General features: G+C 47.1%; 1 protein-coding gene across 1 annotated transcript in view; it reads right to left on the reverse strand.

Annotated features, from left to right (window-relative positions):
• Positions 1-7,413: 7,413 nt before the first annotated feature.
• MID1 (midline 1) overlaps positions 7,414-20,014 on the reverse strand; it is a 138,651-nt gene continuing 126,050 nt past the window's right edge. Inside the window, exons 6-8 of the mRNA XM_032475641.1 lie at positions 16,646-16,826; positions 15,792-16,066; positions 7,414-11,416 (exon numbers count right to left, since the gene is read on the reverse strand). Coding sequence (XP_032331532.1) covers positions 11,068-11,416; positions 15,792-16,066; positions 16,646-16,826 — 805 coding nt within the window. The 3' untranslated portion in view covers positions 7,414-11,067. The remainder of the gene's footprint in view (positions 11,417-15,791; positions 16,067-16,645; positions 16,827-20,014) is intronic.

A 20,014-nucleotide genomic window follows, 5' to 3' on the forward strand; every position in this document is an offset into this window, starting at 1 on the left:
TAGTGGGGCCCGGTTGTGAGGCGGCTGCCTGCAGCACCCAGGGGGCCCCGGGCTAGCGCTGGCTCGCTGGTGGGCGAAGCCAGGGCCCAGAAGACTCCAGGACTGTTGCCTGCCCTCTGGTGACTGAACCCAGGCCCTGGGGTTAGTGCTGGACAACTGGCAGGCGGAGCCGGATCCTGGAGTCTGGCTGCAGGGCCCGGGCATCTGAGAGCTGGTGTCAGATTCTGGCCAAGGGCTGCAGGGGTGGTGGTGCAGTTCCTGCCACAGCTGGGTACAGGGCCCAGGGTGTCCCAAAGCTTGCACATGGCCCAGCTGGTCCCAGGGCTAGGTCTGGCCTGCTGTGGGCAGGCTGGGCCTTCAGGCTGCGCAATTGTGGTTTTCTTCTGTCTGGTATCTGCCCCCTGGTGGGTGAGGCTGGTCCAGGGGCCGGAGGACAGGACTGGGTCCTGGCCTGCTGGTGGGCAGGGCAGTAGCTAGAGGGGTGTCTGGAGGCAGCTGTGGGCTCAGGAAGACTGTAGGCATCCTGTCTGCTGATGGGGGTGCCTGTGTCCCCACCCAGTTAGTGGCTTGGCCTGAGACATCCCAGCTCTGGTGCCTAGAGGCTGCTGGGTGGGGCCAGGCCTTGGCACTAACGAGCTAGAGGGAGGGTCCCACGATGGCGCCCTCCTGAACGAGTGTCCGCTCAGTAGAAGAAGCTCCAGAGAATGGCTTCCGCCAGTGTCTGTGTCCCTAGGGCAAGCTGCGGCCCCCTCCACCTCTCCAAGACTAGTGGGTAGGTCTGGCCCAGGCTCCTATCACATTACTACTTTTGCCCTGGGTCTTGGTGCATGTGAAGTTTTGTGTGCGCCCTTTAAGAGTGAAGTCTCCATTTCCCCCAGTCCTATGGGACTCCCAAAATTAAACCTCACTGGCCTTCAGAGTCAAATGCTCTGGGGTGGGGGGTCCTCATTCTGGTGCAGGACCGCCAGGCTGGGGAGCCTGATGTGGGGCTCAGATCTCTCACTCCTGGGGGAACCTCTGCAGTATAATTATTCTCCGGCTTGTGGGTCCCCCACCCGGAAGTGCAGGGCTCGATTATGTCATGAGTCCACCCCATCCTGCCCATCTCATTGTGGCTCCTTCTTTATCTCTTTAGTTGTAGGTCTTTTCTGTTAAGTTCCAGTCTTTTTCATCAATGGTTGTTCTGCAAGTAGCCAAGATTTGGTGTGCTCGTGAGAGGAGGTGAGCTCACTCAGGGTCTTTCTACTCCGCCATTTTGGCTGATCTCTGTATTTGCTTTTTTTTTTTTTTTTTTTGAGGTCGTCAGATTCAGGGAGAACTTTATTCTTCTGACATCCCTGCATCCTTCTCTCCTGACCTTACAGATAGCACCCTGGGCAGGCCTGGGACACTGAACCAGTGAGCGGGACAATGGATGTATTATCAACAGACTCTCTGCAAGTGACCCAGTGGCCTGGGAGCAGAGAAAGGGAGAGAAAATTGGTAGGAAGGTGATGTGAGAAGATTCTGTGGACAAAAGGCATGTTGTAATGATATAAGATGGATATTAGCATTGAAATGTTCATTAGGCCACTGGTTCTCAAACAGGAGTGATCGAGCCATGTTTAGCAGCGTCTGCAGACATTGTTGGTTGTCACAAGTGGGAGGGGTGCTTTGGTATCTAGTATTTAGAGGACAGGGATGCTGTCAGCAGCCTACAGTGCAGAGGACAGCCCCCAGCAAGGAGCTGTCCAACCTCAAGTGTGCGCGGCGCTGAGGTGAACTTCTGCTTTAGCAGAAGGGCTGAACAGAGGGGAAACGAGCATCAGAGGACTTTGTCCACAGAACAAATGAGGTGAGGAAGAAAAATTATTTCCAGAAATATATTCCAAAGATACTGGCTTTCCTGTCTTGTGTGTCCGTGAGGGTGGAAGATTATACTTGAATCTCATTAGACCCCAAAACATAAGCAAATGAAGTTTGTAATATCCTGCCTAAATTGAAAAGGAAAATTTGACACCGAGACTGCAATTAGCAGGGATGAACGACTTCTTCATTTTAACCCAGTTCACCAGGGCCTGTTAGCATTCAGTCGGCTCATTTCCTGCCTGAGCTGTAAAGGTGTCATGCTTTCAATTTCCCCGCAGTGGAATTTTCCCCAGCATGGAGCCTGGCCATTCCACTTTGGGGATGTCTTTGACGGCCGTCAGCATGAAGCGAAATTGTTCACATTTGTGTCTCGGATGCTGTATTGAGCTGTGTTGATTTTCCTCCAGTCAGAGATGTCCCTGAGGACTTCCTGGTTTCAAGGGCAAAAATCTCAGGAAGAATGAGCTGCCTTTGAAAGTCGGCTGCCCCAGCATGTGCAGTCACTGTCTGAAATCATTCAGACAGAAGCCCAGACTGCTGCTTCTGTGCTGATCGAGAAGCATCTCTGTGGCCTGGTTCCCCGCGCGCGGGGGGCGGGGGGGGGGGTTTGCTGTGGCATTTCTCTGGGCTGTCCTCTGTGCCTGGGATGTCCCCTGTGGCTGTGTGTGAGGACGATTGTACTCGCATCTCTTGCTCAATGAATGTTAGCATGGCTCGAGCAGTTCCACCCAGAAAAGATGGACGTGGGAGTTTTCAAAATACACGTATTTCCAAGCCTAGAAGTCACGCCCAGGAGGGCGCAGGCAGCCTGGTGTTTCTGGCAGCAGGTTAGCGGCATCGCTTAATGAGAGCTGCCTGTCCGGCAGGATCAAGGGCTCGGCTTCTGCAGGCTGGCTGGCCCCGTGAACTCTGGGGCTGAGGGTTCATGACCTGGCACTTCTGCTTCTAGTCGGTCATGTCCCAGCAGCCTTTTCCATTTCAGGGTGTCCTGAGCGCCAAGCCTGGAATGTGGGGAGGGAGCAAGAGGCAACCGATACCAGTGCTGGGGTTTGGACACCCTTTCTCCATGGGTACCAGTTTCCCGGGGCTGAAGCGCAGAGGCCATGATTAGGCTCATTGCTCCATGATGATGGCTGGACATTTATTCTTGTTTCTGTCTCTTGCTGCTTTTGAACCTGGTGTCATCACGATGGACTCACCCCGAAGCCCTGCGCTGTCTTTACGCACTTTCTTTTGGGGGTCAGAGGGGAACAAGAGGGAGTCTTGCTTTCGTTGTGAAGTGAGCGGGCTCTCAGGAAATGCTCTGTGTTTGGAAATCTGCCTTGTCTGCTGTGAGTACGGGTACCGCGGCTTTCTTTGGATCAGCGCTTTTGTGCTGTATCCTGCGCCGTCCTGTTACTTTGAACCCATCTATGTCGTTCTTATTTAAAATGAGAGGCTTGCAAGCTGAACGTGGTGCCCAGTACATAAGCCTGGGGTTGCTCTGGAGTCACTGTGTCTTTGAGGAATATCGATGTTAAAGAGCCTGAAAGGCAACAGACTTAGGACTAGGGAGCAGACTCTGAAGTGATGAAGGAGACAGAGACACGAGCGCCCAGGCACAGGAGCAGGGCAGGAGCCCCCCCACCCCCAACCCGGTGCCCTGAGATGTAGCTGGCAAGAGGGCAGGCAGCGTGGGTCCCCGCCCCAGGGGCTTTCTGGGGGAACAGCGGCTGCTGCCCTGTTGGCTCAGGGTCCATGCTGGCCATCAGGCCAGAAGGAGTCCAGGACCGAGAAGTCAGTCACCGAGAGGAAAGGAGAAAGGGGGCTGGGCCTCTGAGTCTGGTTTCTAAGAAAATTGGTAGAACTTGTTAGAAGATGGGGTACCACGATCAGGGACCGTCTGCAAGGCCGAGGTCGACCATGATGCCCTAGAGCTCTCTGTGTTTGCACTTGGATTATCTTAGCTGCAGGATGAGCTGAGCCAGGAGCTGGGGATCATGTCATTACAACTGCAGACTTTGAATTCAGGGACAAGAGTCAGGCGAGAGACGGTGGAAGACACTGATGGGCTGATTGACTTGCCCAGATTTAAGGTTTGATTTGTGCTTGAGGGTGTAAAGCTACTATAAAGAGAGGACGGAATTTTGCTAGAAGGTAGATTTTCTAGCTTTTATTTTGATATTACTTTTTATTGTGTCAGTATGTTTTCAGCAAATACAAGGCACTTATTTATTTCCTTACTTATTTTTAACAAATCTTCTGAGGAGAATAGTGGATGTTGTGGGTGGGTTTATGAGAAAGTATAAATAGAACATGTTCATAAGAAGTTGGAACTCTGCGAAGTATTTCTTTAGCACATAGTATGTGGCAGACAGTGAGCCACGCCAATCCTGGCCTCAGACTTCAGGAACGTTACAGTCTAGCAGTAGAAGAGAAACAGAAATAGGAAACAAATTTTACAGAAACAAACACTCAGTTGTAATTGTGACAAACATTCTGAAGGGAGTCACGGATTGCTTAGTGAATCGATATTGGAGGAATGTGGCCTAGGCAGGGAGATCAGGGAAAGACGCTCTGGGAAATGATGGTTGGAAAGTGACCCAAACTATTAGTGGTGGGGAAGAGTGGTCCAAGTGGAGGTCTGCGGCAGACCAGAGCATGGCTACAATAGCCAGCGTGACCAGAGTGTAGGGAGTAAGGGGAGAATGTTCCAAATGATGCTGGGGAAATTTGAACGGGAAAGATGATGGAGGAGCTCGTAGGCATTGTGGGTGAGTTTCATTAGAAGTAGATGGGAACCTTTGACAAATTTTAAGTCAATGTGTGGGGGTTGGAAGTGGGGGTGAGAATGGTGGAGGAAGCATGTAGGGGGTTACCTTGGCTGCTCTGGGGGAATAAATGGAAAGAGAAGATGCACTGTGGATTACAGGTAGACCAGTTAGGAGATTATGTCAGCTGTAGCGCGAGAGATGTGAAAGCTTGAATTTAGAGTTTTTGTGCAGACGTAGAGAACGGGAGGTCAGTTAAAGAGCTATTGAAGAGAGAAGATCAACAGGATTTGGTGATGGATTGGACATGGATGGAGGGTGAGGAAGACATCAAACATGAGCCTTTGGTTTTTGGTTCATGAAACTGGATGTGACAAGGTTTCGGGGAGAGATCATGAGTGCAATTTTGGACATAGTGAATTTGAGATGCCCTTTAGGCATCCAAAAGTGATTACCAAGTGAGTGGGTCAGAATATGAGGCTGAGCTCAGCAGAGAAATCAGACCTAGAGATAGAGTTGGGAGGCACTGGCACAAAATGGTGAAGGAGATGGTGTGGATGGCCTTGCCTAGGGAAGGATTAAAAAAGAACTGAAATGGTTAACATCTGCAAAGCTGCTGCGTGCCAGGATGAGGCCAGGCAGACACCCATGGGTGTACGTCTTGATGCAGAGAATGTTTTTGACATCACTGAGCTGTTTGGCAGAGTGAAGACCCCGATGCCTGATGGGAGTGAGAAGGAAGTATAAGGAGAAGTGAGGAAACAGAAGCAGAACATCTGCACAGCCCTTTGAGAAGCTTGACAGGAAAAGAGGTGGCAAGAGAGGGCAGACGCCGAAGGGAGAATAAGATTGAGGAAGGGGCGAGATAAGCTTCACTATCTGAACTATTTTACCGAACAGCTTTTAATGACCATAATCAGAGATTGAGCTTTGAGAAGAAATAGACCGTGCTAAGGAAGCAGTGTTCGTTAAATCATTTTTCTGGGTCTCCTTAATTGGTATTTGCTTTTTGGCCATGACATATTTGCTTGTTAATTGCTATACTTCCTATTTAATCATGCTTTTATAATTCTCTTAGAGAACATGGCTGAAAGAGATTCACAGGGAGACATGAATTCCTTTCCATAAATCACCCACATTAAGATAGGGCAGCAAGAAAGGTTTTTCCATGAGTCCTCAACCCCATTTTTATTTTACATTCTTGAACGTGCATCACTTAGGGAGAATGACATTCCTGTACAGTCACAAGCAGCTATCTTCTTCAATGTATTTTGCATCTATATTTTATAAAATAATTTTTAGAAGTGGGGATGGGGGCTGCTCTCTGGAGTGGATGACATTCTTCAAGCTGACTTTGAAAGGTGATTAATTACAGCACAGTCTGTTCAGTTTCCAAAGTTCAAATTAAATGTACTTCAAAACTCTTATTAAAGGGAATCTATTTTACATACCTGTCACTTGTGAGAAGGGCTGATTTAAGTCAAAATTATGAAGGTGGCAAAGCTAATCATTAGAACTGGCACATCCTACTCTGTTGAACGAAAGAATCTTTTAATAGCCCTTGAGTGGCCCTGACTTAAGGCACCTCCTAATTCTCTGTGACCTCTGTGATTTCCCAATGGATGTAATTCAGTGTTGGAAAGGACTTGCGAGCTCACTGAGGCCCAGAGTCATGAGGGGACACAGCAAGGTCCTCAGTGAGTGAGGGAGAGTTAGAGTGCCCTGGGGATTTCAGGCCGCCAATCCAGTACCGTATCTGCTAAGGTAGGAGGTGGCAAGTCACAGCGTGGGACAGATGCAGCCCCATGTGTTTTTGTCGATAAAGTTTTATTGCAACTCAGCGTCACCCATTCACTTCCACATCCTCTAGGGCTGCTTTCACTCTCCAGCAGCAGAGCTGAGTAGTTGGCAGAGACAGTGTAGCCTGCAGACCCTCAGTCACTACCTGACCTTGAATCCATAGCGTTGGCTGCCAGTCTGGGCTGCACTTGAGAATCACTTCAAAGACAAGCACAGGGGGCTGGGCCCCACTCTGGACCTTGTCACCCCCAATCTTTCAGGATGGGATCCGGGGATTGGCATTTATTTAAAAAAAAAAAAGCAATTTTCATGTTCAGCCAGGTTGAGTCACTACGTTTTATCATGCTGCCTCTAAAGCACATTACCTGGAAAAGATGTTTCAGGCTATAAGTGCATTTTAATGTGGGAGAGGAGGCTGGGTACAGCCCTCCAGAGCGGTGCCTGACACGCCTGTGCTAGTATCAGAGTCCCCGGCAGGGCTGGCCTGGTCTCTAATTGCTGGGACCCAGCCCCGCAGTCTGCCGAGCAGGGCTGGGGCAGGGCCAGAGCGCTGGCACTTCCAGCAAACACGCAGGTGCCGCTGCTGCCGCAGACCCACTCAGCCGCCCTGTGAGCCGTGGGATGGTAGGTGGTTGGGGATAGACTTACGGACCAACTGCTGGGATTGTTCCATACCATGCTCTAAAGCCCTACCTCATCTGCTCAAATCAGCCTTGTCCTCCTCTGCTCCACCTGGTGCAGAAGACTGGAAACCACGCCATTCTTCTTCTGACCCCTAAGCCTGTATAGATGTCCTTTTATTGTCTTTAAATTTCCTGGGGAATATTTTGAGGCTTGTAAAGTAACTGCATTTTGAATTGAGAGAGGCCGGATAGTAGATGCGAGAAAGTTTCAGGCAGAAAGGAGGACAGATGATATATTGCAAAAATTAGCAGAAGTTGAATAAACATTTGTGCTAGCCATGATGGTGACAGCCCAAATTGGTGAAAAAGCCACAGACAGTCAGAGACAGAGGGCCTTGGAACCACAAAAATGATTTTATTTTGAACCAGAAAACAACAGCAATGGAGAGTCTGGGCTGAGGGCTTGGCAGCAGGACTCAAGTACCCGGAATTCAATTTGTGCAGGTGAAAGGAGCAGCGTACAGAGAACTGGCTTTTCATTCCCAAACTGAGCAAATTACATCCAGATCGTTGGGACACTTATCAGTGGATTGACACAGGCTCAAATTGCTTTTCAGATTTCAGATTTTTAAAATAATTGGGTCAATATTTTTTAAAGGGAAGGAACCACTGCAGGGTAGGTTTCGGTGTCCCCTTTCTTTTCTGTTTGCTGTACCAGGCATTGAATCAATACAGGGTGAAGTGAAAAAGATTCGTGAGCGTTTTGTTTAAAAAACCAAACAAACCAAAAAAACAAGAGTTTCTCATCCATGGCACTGTAGATATTTTGGGTTGGATAATTCTTTGTCGTGGGGACGGTCCTGTGCTTTGTAGGGCGTTGAACAGTATCCCTGGCCTCTACTCACTAGATGCCAGTAACCCCCCTCTCCCAAGATGGGCCAACCCAAAATACCTCCAGACATTGCCAGAGCACCCCTTTGTTGAGAAGCACTATTTTAAAAACATTCTCCCACCCCCATTACTGTCTTTGTAGGCTTTTTTTTTTTTTTTAACATTTTATAAGTGTAGACCAGATCATCAGCTTCCCAACACCAAAAGCACATGTCTGTGCGCATCCACGCGCGTGTCTGCAGGCACCGCGCAGGTGCCTGGAGCCGAAACGGAATTCCGCCTTCGCTGGGGGCGGGGCGCGGGTTCAGTTCCTCCGGAAGTCTCGGGACAGTATATCAGTACCGTCATAAAATTCCTGTCTGTCATCAGGCCTTTCCCTCTTCTCCAGCAGAAACTATCAAAATTTGCAGTCAGTTTTTGAAGTCATCTGCTTTTCAAGCTGGAAAGAGGCTCTTGCCCCAGGCCCACTCTCATCTTAATCCATCTAGGGTCCTACTTGAATTCCACAGCCAGCCACTTTCAGCATCGGATCCAGGGTTCTTCATTGGTAGCCACCAGCCAGAGGTACCCTGTTTCTGAGTTCTAAGGACCGGCTACCTAATTTGCAAGGCCCAGTGCAGAATGGAAAACGCTGGCCCCTTGTCCAAACATTAAGAATTTCAAGACGTGACAGCACTGTTCACACACCCACGAGGCAGACCTGGCAGCCTTGGTGGGCGCTGCATCAGTTTTGTGTAATAATTTAACTGCCACCGCCATCTCTTTGTCCCCGGAATCGCGATGCTTCCTGTGAAGTACGTGCCCCAGCTCCATTTAGAAACTTGTACTGCAGCACGTGTTTATAGCATCTATTTTTCAGACTTTCCCCCTAAGTCCACACGGAATCTTTTCTACATCATTAACAGTTAGGAAAGTAAACACTGTGGCCTTTCACCATATACATATTTTCCTGTAAATAGGACAACATGGCAATAGTAACTGCTACTATCCACAATGTTTAAGTTAGCCAAGACTGAGACTTGCACAACAAAATTATATCATCCCTCTCGTCCTTAGAAAAATAGCCAAAACTGAACCTAAATGGCTTGCAGTGAAAATCTGAGTAGTAACTTCTTTATATTGAAAAGCATTATATTCATGGAAATAACGTCCTGGTAAATGCTTTATAGTTAACATCGTAAGGCAAACTAGCATTTATTGTACCTGGAGACCATGATTTAAAAACCTCAGAAGCTGAGTTTTAGACCCTTTTATTTAAAAACCTGTTAGTGTACAAAGTGCAGGAAAATGTTATCCAGCTACCAAAAAGTATGTACAAATGACTGAGCCAACCCTTTTGGTTGATTCAGGGAAGACAAATGCAACCCATTAAGTTTCCAGAGTGTGAGTAATTTTTTTCCATTGAGGTGTCCATCTTTTTGATGTGAAATTGTCCTAATTAGCTATCAAAATATTCATCTGGGTATAAATAATGTAGTAAATATATAGAATCTATCTGTTAAGAAAAAGCGCGTCTGCCGGTGACGGGAGCGGTAGGAAACGCGCGCTCGCGGAAGAACGTGGTGCGGGAACGGGGGCCTCCGGACGAATTTCAAAGAAACAACTGGTCGATTTGCTTAAAATAACGACGAAAACATCTAAATTCACTAGTCTGTTCAGTCAAAATGGCCAACCCAGTAGCCCAGGTAAATATTTGAGCAAGTGAAGTGCCTACTAGATGTTATGCCCTCCGTCCAGGTAGGACTCATGCCAGATTTCTGGTCCAAGTCCAAGGACTGCTTTAAAAAAAAAAAAAAAAAAAAAAAAAAAGCCTTTATTTAGAGCCCCGCCGGCGTGTCAGGTCAGCACGCTGGGAATCCCACCTGACGTTCCATTTGCGGGTTCCAGCACAGGAATAGTGAGTTTTGTTTTTTTGTTTTTGTTTTTTTCTTACAACTCTATGGTAAACTATACTAGGATATAGAGGGACTTGGACATCATTCAAGATGTGCTTAATAAAAGTCTGTTTAGATAACTTTTGAGGCACATATTCTAGAGGGTAGTACTGTATGCAGCGTCCCTTGTCATTACCAACTCATAACTATGCAGTGTTTTTCTGGTGACTTACAGTTGGACTTGGTAGTGGGGCTTGGGGGTCATGTGCTGTCGTCCTGGACAGCAAAATCAATCCAAAGTGGTGCTGCCATTTTTGACAGAAAATGTTTATTTTCTCAGCCCCAGGGACAAAGAAAAATTACTTGGGGGAGGGGGAAACAGGACAGCTATTAAACATAGTGAAGAAATTTCAGAGGCCTAAAGAAGCTAGTAAAAAGGAAGAATGAAAGCGATGTATATCAGCACAGGATCGTACTTCGGGAAAAACAAATCAGCCTGAATTTCTGAATAATCAGTAGGATTCAAAGTGACTGTTTTCAATTGCTATCTCATTTGTCATGTTCTTTCTCCTAGAATCCTTAATCTTGGGAAAAGCAGGGCAAAATATGGCCAAAGGTTTCCAAACCTTTCTTTCCATCATCATCCCAGTAGAGGGTGATGACAGATTTCGCCATGGTGGGTTCCAAGCTCCCAAGTCAATTCTTGACCTTGTCTTTTCCTCTCCATCCTACTCTAGCCAAGAGAAGTTTCTGACATCACAGTTAAAACACTTCCAAATAAACCAGCGTTTAAGCAAGCCTGTCACCCTCCCTACGAGGTTGAAAATTACTTTTTATCTTTCTTTAAAATACTTGCATATTGTTATGCACTGCAGGAGTGACGGCGCCTATAATGGGGTGGATAAAGATTTTTTTTAACTCAAGCCCATAGACTGTGATGAAATAAAGGGTGTAAGAAGTTGGTGAACTTCTGGGCCTCCTCGTGTGCAAAAGCAGAGAATTCCTAAGACTGGTAATCCTGGTTATGTTTCTTTTATAAATAATCTATAAATTTTCCTGTAAATACAAAAAAATGTTTTTGAAGAAATTATTAAAGCCTGTACTTAATATAAAACACAGTAAAAGGGGGGGAATCGCCTGTTTTACGTCTTATCTTGGCCGGTTTCTAGACACTTTGGCGAGACTGAATCACATTCTGGAAGCCTGTGCTTTCTCTGTCCCCCGCAGAGGTGGTCACCACCCTTTCTATTCCCCAGGTGCCAGCTCCATGTGGCCAGGTGCTCACGGCAGCTGCTCTGTGCAGTCCAGATGGTCTGGGATCGGAAGGCCAGTTATAATGGTCAAACATTTGTTCCACACGGTGAAGGTGGGGCACACAGGCTGCGAGAATGTGATGTCGAAAGTGTAGAGGTGGATGGAGTTCAAAGCATCGTAGAAAGCGATGGAGCCGTTGTCGTAGTCCAGCAGGATGCCGACGCGCCGGAGGTGCGGGGCTGGCTCGATGGGGATCTCCTTGCTGTTGTGTCTCACCACCCAGGTGTTGTGACAGCGGCACAGCGCCCAGGAAGCAGAGTTCTTCCCAATCCACTCGTGCTTCGGGGCTGATTTGTAAGCAAGGCCAATGGCATACCTGTGGAGACAAAACAGCAACAGAAAGTGAGCCGGGCTGCACATGGACATGACCTCCTTGCTGTGCTCCTCTGTCATCCCTGTTCGTTCCCCTTCAGTGAAATTTCGGCAAGAACCCTGATACCCGGCTTCCTCATCTTCGCTTCTGAACGCAGAGCGGGCAGAAAGGGGCCGTTGTATCTGCATGTATGCTGCATTCCTCTTTTCAGGTTAGATGTTACAAGAGAATTTGAACTCTGTTTTGCTTTTTTTTTAAACTTTCATGAAGACCCATACAATGAATTTTCTAGACCAGTGCTGTCCACTAGAGCTTTCTGGAATGATGGCAATGATGTATTCTGTTCAATATAGTAGCCACCAGCCATGTGCGGCAACTGGGCACTTGAACTGGGGCCGGGGGGACTGAGGAACTGAACTTTACCTTAATTAAAGTTACATTTAAACAGCTGCACGTGGCCCACGGCTGCCATATTGGACAGCACCGCCCTAGACTTGTCCTTTTGGCCTTCTTGGAATTTTTCAATTGATACCATGTCTGTCATTTTCCATAACTTCACTAGCACGTAGAATGATTTTCGTTCTTGACGGTAAGTTTCTTGTCAACTCTCAGCCTCAGTTTTCTTGTCTGTAACAGGGACAAGGACCGTCATTGTCTGAGGGTCACGCAGAGGAGTTGAGGAAAGCACACGTGTAAACCCCAGGCATAAGGCCTGGCACAGACTCTTCGGTAAGTGTGGTTTGACCCTTTTTGCTCAATGACACATCACTATTACCTGCTGGAATCAGAATTTGAAACTGGGATGATTCAGAAGTCCACAAACTTAAACACCACAGCCAAGCCTAATGCCTTTCCTCCCCAGAAGAGCCCTTCTGGGTTTCTTTCCTACTGTGTTTTCACAAACGCTGACTATCTCTGAGCAGATGCCTCTCCTAGTTATTCTAAATGCTCTTTCACTGCTCAAGAAAAGGTTACGAATTCTTTCTACAGTGTTCTTCAGCTCCTTTCATCTCTTTTCACCCTGCTGAGGTATGCTTCCATAATATTTGTAGTATTTAATAGTTATTAAGATAGATAAGCAAAACCCATTATTCTTAACAAAGAGCAAGTGACTCAGAGTTCAATTCTTAATATGTGATAGTAGAAACCAGTCTAACTTGGTGTTGACATAAGGTACCTTACCCGCTGCACAGGGAAAAACCTCAGTGGTCTTTGATAAATCACACGCTGGATTTAAAATACCATCACTCTAAGAGTGTTGTGCCGAAGAAAGTCATACAACACGCCACCAGTGAATTAAGAGGCTGGAATTGATCATTCGTTAAGCCCAGTGTACCAGCCCATGTGCCGTCAATTCTGCCTCTGCTCTCAAAAATCCTGCTTCCCAGGGAAAAAAGCCTGGGGCTGCACTTCCCTGGGTCAGGTTCTGCCACTGCCGCCTGTGTACAAGAGCCACAAGTTCTAAGAGGACGGACACCAGGCTTTTCCAGACAGCAGAGGTGAGGTTTGTGAAAGCTTCTGGGCGAACTCCTGGGTATAGACTTTTTTGCCTCTGGGCTGTAGGTAGCGTTCAGACTCCAGGAAGCCTCGGGCGCCCTTCCTCCTGGGCGTACGTAGAATGACGCCTGGGTTTCTCTGAACCCTAACTGACACTTTGGAAAGGTTTTCGTTTTGCAACTTTAAGTATTCTCCCCAAAGCCGTTCTCTTGGTCCTGGCAGACACCGTTTCCCTTTTCAGATAATTTGGAACCTGCATTTGCATCACAAAATAGCTGCCTATCTGTATTACTTCCTTCTCCTTATGGAACACCATTTTTATTTTTTATTAGAGAGCTGACATTTATTTCCCATTTGAACCTTAACTGAACCCCCTATGAAGTAGCTGTGGCAGGTATGCCTGACTTCATTTAGCAAAAGGGAAAACAAAAAATCCCGAATCTCATCCCTTCCCCTTTAACTTCCGGCCCAGTAATCGTCGCATCAACCCACGTTTTGTTAACACCATTTCATAAAACACCAAGAACACGTTAACAGCACTTGAGAGTAAGAAAATGACTATGTGCATGTAGCCCATTAAGCAAAGGAAATTACCACTAGGTTATCATTAATCTGTGAAACTACGGACATATTTGTACTGAACTTAGAAGGGGCAGGCGGAAGGCAGTTCCCCACTAAGGTACGCAGTGAGACTTGGAGAATTCAGCAAGTACCACGGTGATGTTTCTCAGAGCACTGTTCACATGTAGGTTATGATCCATGCAGTGGGGCATGTCAATTTACAGTCAGGACTGTATTTCCTGAGAAAAGTGCTGTGCCATTTAGCTCTTGCAAATCAAGGTATTACAGGCATTTGACCGTCAGGGTCAGCCCTTCCTCGCTAATGCTTCCCAGGAAATGTTAAACTCCTTTTTACTTTTTCTGAAACTGTCAAGTTTCACAATCAAGTTTGCCACAATCCAAAGTGTGGCAATTAATCTTAGAATCCCCCCTACCCGCCTCATGAGTTGATGGTGACAGCTGGAGGGTGTTTTCAAGGTCCTGCTGATTGGTGTTGGTGTAGCACAAGCGGCCTGGTGGGCTTCCCCATGCCACCCCTCCAAGGGCAGGAGACCAGCATGGATGGCCAGGTAACCTAAAAGACACCGGATTCCTTCCCAGATGAATAGAGCCTGTTAGTTAACAAGAAATGTTTGCTCTTTTGCACCTGCAGAAAGTCTGTGTTTTCCCCTTTGGGCTTTTATCTTGCCCCTGCGCAGCTACAACCTGTAAATGCCAGTCTGGCCCAGAGCCAAGTCGGGGCGGAAGGATTTGTCCTCCATCCTCTGGGGGGATGTTGGAACAGGAATGTAAAGAGAATTGTGAGGGCCGCAGCAGAAGGAAACCTACTTGATTGGCTAAGGTAGGTACAGTTGTTGGGAGCAGACATTCAGCTTATGATTTGAGTTAATGGATTTTGGCTGACCTGTACCAACACTACAAACGACTTAGCCACACTGTGTTATTTGCAGAGATTGGAATTGAAAGTTTGTTAAATAAGGGTTTTAGCATCCTTCTCTCAAAACTAACACTGTTCTAATACTCACCCTCTTTAAGTTAGGCAGTTTTCAGTTTTGGTTTTTCTTTTTAAGCAAAACTGAAGCTATTAATCACTTCACCACAGTCAGCCCTAAAGAGTAATTATAATGTTTCAAACACATTGCATGGTGGTTAAGAGCAGAGAGCAACCAACTGCAACCCATGGGCCAAATCCAGCCGTCGGCTTGTTTTTTTATAAATGAAGTTGCACCAGCGCCCAACCCCACCCCTTGGTTGATGTGTGGTCTGTGGCGGCTTTCCCACTGCGACAGTGGAGGTAAGCAGCGGTGACAGGATCAGCTGCCCTGCAAGCCCAGAAATTGTGGCTCTCTGGCCCTTTACAATGTTAAGAGCTTGCGACCTGATGGCTGACCTCTCACCTCTGCCACTGACAAGCTTTGTGACTTTGGGCCTCAGTCATCACATCTGTGACATGGGCCGTTAGCACCTGCTTTTGTGGGGCAGTCAGAATGAATAAATGAGCCAACATCTATAAAATGCTTAGCTGAGCGACTGGCTGCCGCCTCCTCCTCCTCCCATCCCTGTTTTATGTCGTCAGAGCACTTATTACTCCCTGATTATGTCATTCCTCAGCATTCAGTTTACTCGCTGGCCTTCCTCCTACCTGGACGTAAGCTTCATGAAGGCAAGGATTGTGTCTGTCACTCAACCACTGTATTCTAGCGCCTGGCACTCAGTGCTCCATGAAGCCCTGAATGAATGGCTTAATGGAGGAAGTGAAACTTGAGCTGGGTGAGTAGAATTTATCTTGGGAGTAAAGAGATCAGGAAAAGAAAGGAGGCAAAGATGAACAGATTGAACCATTTATGGAGGTGAGTAACAGCAATTGAACTGACAGACTTGAGCACCTGTAAGATTTTCAGTTTTGGGGCCTCCTGCATATCAATAGAAGACTGTACACTCCAATAAGAGATGTATAAAAAACAAGACCTACCCATAGACTGTGTGTAAGACATGTACTTTACATATAGACAAAGTCTATATATGTAGAGAGTCTCCCCTCCTGACTTGAACCTCTGCCCTCCTGCATGCTAGCCCTGCTCTCTCCCCCTGACCTGTAGCCTCACTCTGGCTCCCGTACTTTCCTCACACTCACCTTTCTCTCCTGCACTGAGGGGCTATGCTTGCTGAGTCCCTGGTTCCTCACCCTGTGTTGGAGCCTGGAAACTCTCACAGCAGAGCAATGAGCTCCTCACACCCTCCCACTCCAGCTCCGCCTGCTCTGACCGAGTCCACACTGATGGTGTCTTCTCATAGTGGGACAATGGATACAAGTACCTACCATGTGCTTCCGCTTATGACCACTTCCCAGTAATGGCGGCCACTGTCAATGAACACGTTTCCAGCTACACCATAGCTCCCCTGGCTGGTGAAGCGTTCAGGCGTGTGGCTCTTTTTGGAGGAGGATTCATCACGTTCCACCGTCAAGTTATCATGGGACACCTTTAGCTTGCGATGTGCAGATTTGGGGTCCAGTTTAAAAGGCTGGCCTGAAAAAAAGGTTTCACAAAAAGAGGAAGATGAAAACAACTGTATTTCCACCAGGCCAAAAACATGCTTTCATAATGAGATTGAGAAAGGATACAGTATGTCCCAGCCTTCATGCTCACAGTCAGTTCTAAGGTGCCGAAGCGCTAACGCTTCAACAACAGCACGGCCACAGATCAACCAAAACGGGGTATAAGCTCTCTCCCCGGCTCCCAGCTGTACAGACTGCCCCGGGCGAAGAGCGTCCCGGAAGCGAGGAGAAAATAGTCTTCAATCAGCTCAAAATGAGTTCATGCTCAAGAGATTTCAGACCAGAAACCAAACAAATCAAGATTGCAGATTTTAACAGAGATTCTAAAAGCTTACAGTAGTTTGCGTGTTCAAAATTAAAGCATCACTTTCACGAGCTTAGAATGAATATAAAATTGTCTGTTTCAGCCCACAAGCTCAGGCCAAAAATGTGATGGTATCACCTGGGTTTTTAACTCCTAAGTTCATTTACAGATATAATAAGGCCTTCCCTATTTCATTATTCACATTTGTGTTTTCAAAATGGAACCCTTAGAAAATCTTGGCAGAACCACACCTAAACATCTTGTTAACCATTCGAGAATTCAGCATTGCTTTGGAGCACGCCCTGACACTCACCACCAGGTCGGGCACAAGGTGATTAAAGGCAGGAAATGAGTTACAACATGATGCAGATACCACGATGTCCCAACACTGCAGCCACTGCTGCGGTTGCCAGGCCCCTTCTGCCCAGCGCACAGCTCTCGGACAGTCACAGGGAAGGTCTGGTACGGCTGACTGTGGCAGGACACGATGCTGGCTGCGACACCGAGGCAGCAAGCTTGGGACAGTTTGCGTTACGGTCCCTTGCGAGGAGGCCAAAGGATGGCTAGTCGCTGCTTGGATACAAACATGACACGCCTCTAAAACCCTGTCTTTTGGATCAGGGACCGGCATACTTTCTTTGGAAGAGGCAGATCGGAAATATTGTCAGCGATGCTCGCCATGTGGTTTCTCCCGGGGCTTTTCAATTAACACTGCTCAATAGACCCACGGATACAGAAAACAAACTCTGCTTACCAAAGGGGGGAAGGGCTCAATTAGCAGTTTGGGATGCACAGATGCATACTACTATATATAACATAGATAAGAAAAAGAAAAAATGCAAGGGATCCAAATGGGAAGAGAAGAGGTAAAGCTGTCACTATATGCAGATGACATGATGCTATTATAGAAAACCCTCAAGGCTCCACACAAAGTAGTAGAGCTGGTAACAGAATGGGGCAAGGGGGGAGGATACACCATCAGCCAGTGGCATTTCTTCACACTAACAATGACATGTCAGAAGAGGAAAGTAAAGGAACAATTCCTTTTAAAACTCCTGAGGAATAAACCTGACCAAGGAGGTGAAAGACTGACAGGGGGCGAACCAAACAACACTGACCAAGGAAATTAAAGAGGACTGAAAGAAATGGAACGATAGCCTATGTTCTGCGTTTGGAAGAATTAATATCGTTAAAATGGTGATACTACCCAAAGCAGTCTACAGATTTTACCCAGCACCTTTTCCACAGAACTAGAACAAATAATCCTAAAATTTATATGCAGTCACAAAAGACCCTGAATTGCCAAAGCATTGCTGAAGAAATAACCCTCCCAGACTGCAGACAACACAAGAGAGCTACAGCAAAAACAAGACCCAGGGACCAGTGGAACAGAACAGAGAGCCCAGAAATAAACCCACACACTTTTGGTCAATTAATCTTTGACGAAAGGGGCAAGAACATACAACGGAGAAAAGATAGTCTCTTCAGCAAGTGGTGTTGGGAAAACTGGACAGCAGCATGTCAGTCAGTGAAGCTAGAACACTCCCTCACCCCACACACAAAAATAAACTCCAAATGGCTTAAAGACTTAAATATAAGACAAGACACTATAAACCTCCTAGAAGAAAACATAGGCACGACATTATCTCACATCTCAGCAATGTTCTCCTAGGGCAGTCTACCCAAGCAATAGAGAGAAGAGCAGAAATAAACAAATGGAGCCTAATTCCCCTTACAAGCTTCTGCACAGCCCAGGAAGCCATAAGCAAAACCAAACAGCAACCTACGGAATTATCAGAGAAACGCAAATCCAAACTACAATGACGTATCACCTCACAGCGGTCACAAGGCACAAAGCTGCAGCTACGAGCTAAGTGGGTGCCAGGGAGGTGATATGCAACGTGTGCTGTGTGGCGTATTCGAAAGCTGTTGAGAAAGGAAATCCTATCATCAGGGAAAAAACATTGCTGGTAACTCCATGAGGTAACGGGTATTTTAAACTTACTGTGGTCATCGCTTCTCTACATAGTGACATGAATACGCAAGTAAGTGCATATATACATAGACACACACGCATATACACACGCATTAACTCATTACGCTGTAGCTCTTAAAGAGTGTTGTACGTCAACTATATCTCAATAAAACTGGAAGGAAAAAAACAAATACCTTGGGAAAAAGTAACTAAAATAGATAAATAACAAGGCCTACTGTACAGCGCAGAGGACTATATTCATTATCTCATAATAGTCTACAACGGAAAAGAAACTGAAAAAAGTATGTATACATGTGTATAACTGACGTGCTGTACTGAACACCTGAAACTAACATTGTAGATGAGCTGCTCTTTAATAAAAACTAAAATTAAAAGGAAAAGGACCCTGGTGTCCTAGCATGGAGGCAGCCATAGACCATAAGCAAAACAGACGGGCACGGCTGTGTGCCAATAAAACTTAGTCTGCAGAACCAGGCCGCCGAGTCTGGCCCGGGGGCTGCAGGCTGCTGACGCGTTTCAGCATCCTGTCCGTGTCAAAGAGCAGCGTAAAGGGGAGCTGAGAAAATCCTCAAGAGCTGAGCAGGGGAGCGAGCGTTCTCTCAAAGGCCGTAAGACCTGGCCCTACCGGATTACCGAGCTACTAGGGGTCAAGGAGGAGCTAAGACAGGAAGACCCTGAAGATGGTTTCGCTTAAAATAGTCCAGTTTTCACCAGTGGAAGATAGAACATGCATAAACCTAACTGGACAGTCATGGGAGGAGGAGGGAGGAGGAGGAAGGAGCTCCGTAAAGGCCCCCGTGGCTGACAACGAAGGCCGTGCTCTGCTTGCCCTTCTTCAGTGCGGAAGAGCAGCGGTCAGAGCCCCCGGGAAGGCTGGGCTCACGGCGCTGAGAGCCAGCGGGCTCGTCTCCGCTCCAGCCTCACCCGCAGGGCGCCGAGCGGGCTCAGGCCCCACCTGCCGCGTCCTCGGGGAGCAAAGCCCGCCCGTGCCCAGGTGCGTTTCCCGAAGACACTGTCACCGACGCTGTCCAGGTTCAAGGCTTTTGCCTCAACAAGGACAGATGAGCTCAGGGAACAAAGTAATCCTTTACTTGCCTAAAGAATTCGTTTCCTTGTAATATTTGTAGAACCTCGGAGTTTGGCAAACTACGGCCCAAAGCCAGCCCACTTTACTGTGGTTGCCAGTAACGTTTCAATGACCACGGCCGGCCGCACCACGTTTTTGCACGACAATGGCAGAGCTGAACACCTGTGACCTGGCTAGACCATCTCATCCGCACAGCCCCAAATAGTTACTATTTGGCACGTAACAGAAACAGTGTGCCAACCCCTTGTAGGGAACTTAACGTCCCATCGATGACTGCACGTCTGGAAAGAGATGACATTACCTGTCTAAGCGAAGTGAACGCATTGTCTTTTGTAAAACCGATGAAGCACAAATTTCAAAGATCTGTTCTACAGAATTAACCTCAGTGTGTGTGTGTGTGTGTATTCTTATTTAATCTCTAAAAATGTTTCCTTCTTTACCAGCAGAGACACTGAAAGGCAAAATCAGCTTGTTTAAGAATACATGTCTTCAAGCAAGGGAAACTTAAGCCAATCAAAAAGACAACCTACGGACTGGTAGAAAATATTTGCAAATGATATGACTGACAGGGGCTTAATTTCCAGAGTATATAAACAGCT

Source organism: Camelus ferus, chromosome X, assembly GCF_009834535.1.
Source record: "Camelus ferus isolate YT-003-E chromosome X, BCGSAC_Cfer_1.0, whole genome shotgun sequence".
In the NCBI taxonomy this organism is placed as follows: Eukaryota; Metazoa; Chordata; class Mammalia; order Artiodactyla; family Camelidae; genus Camelus; species Camelus ferus.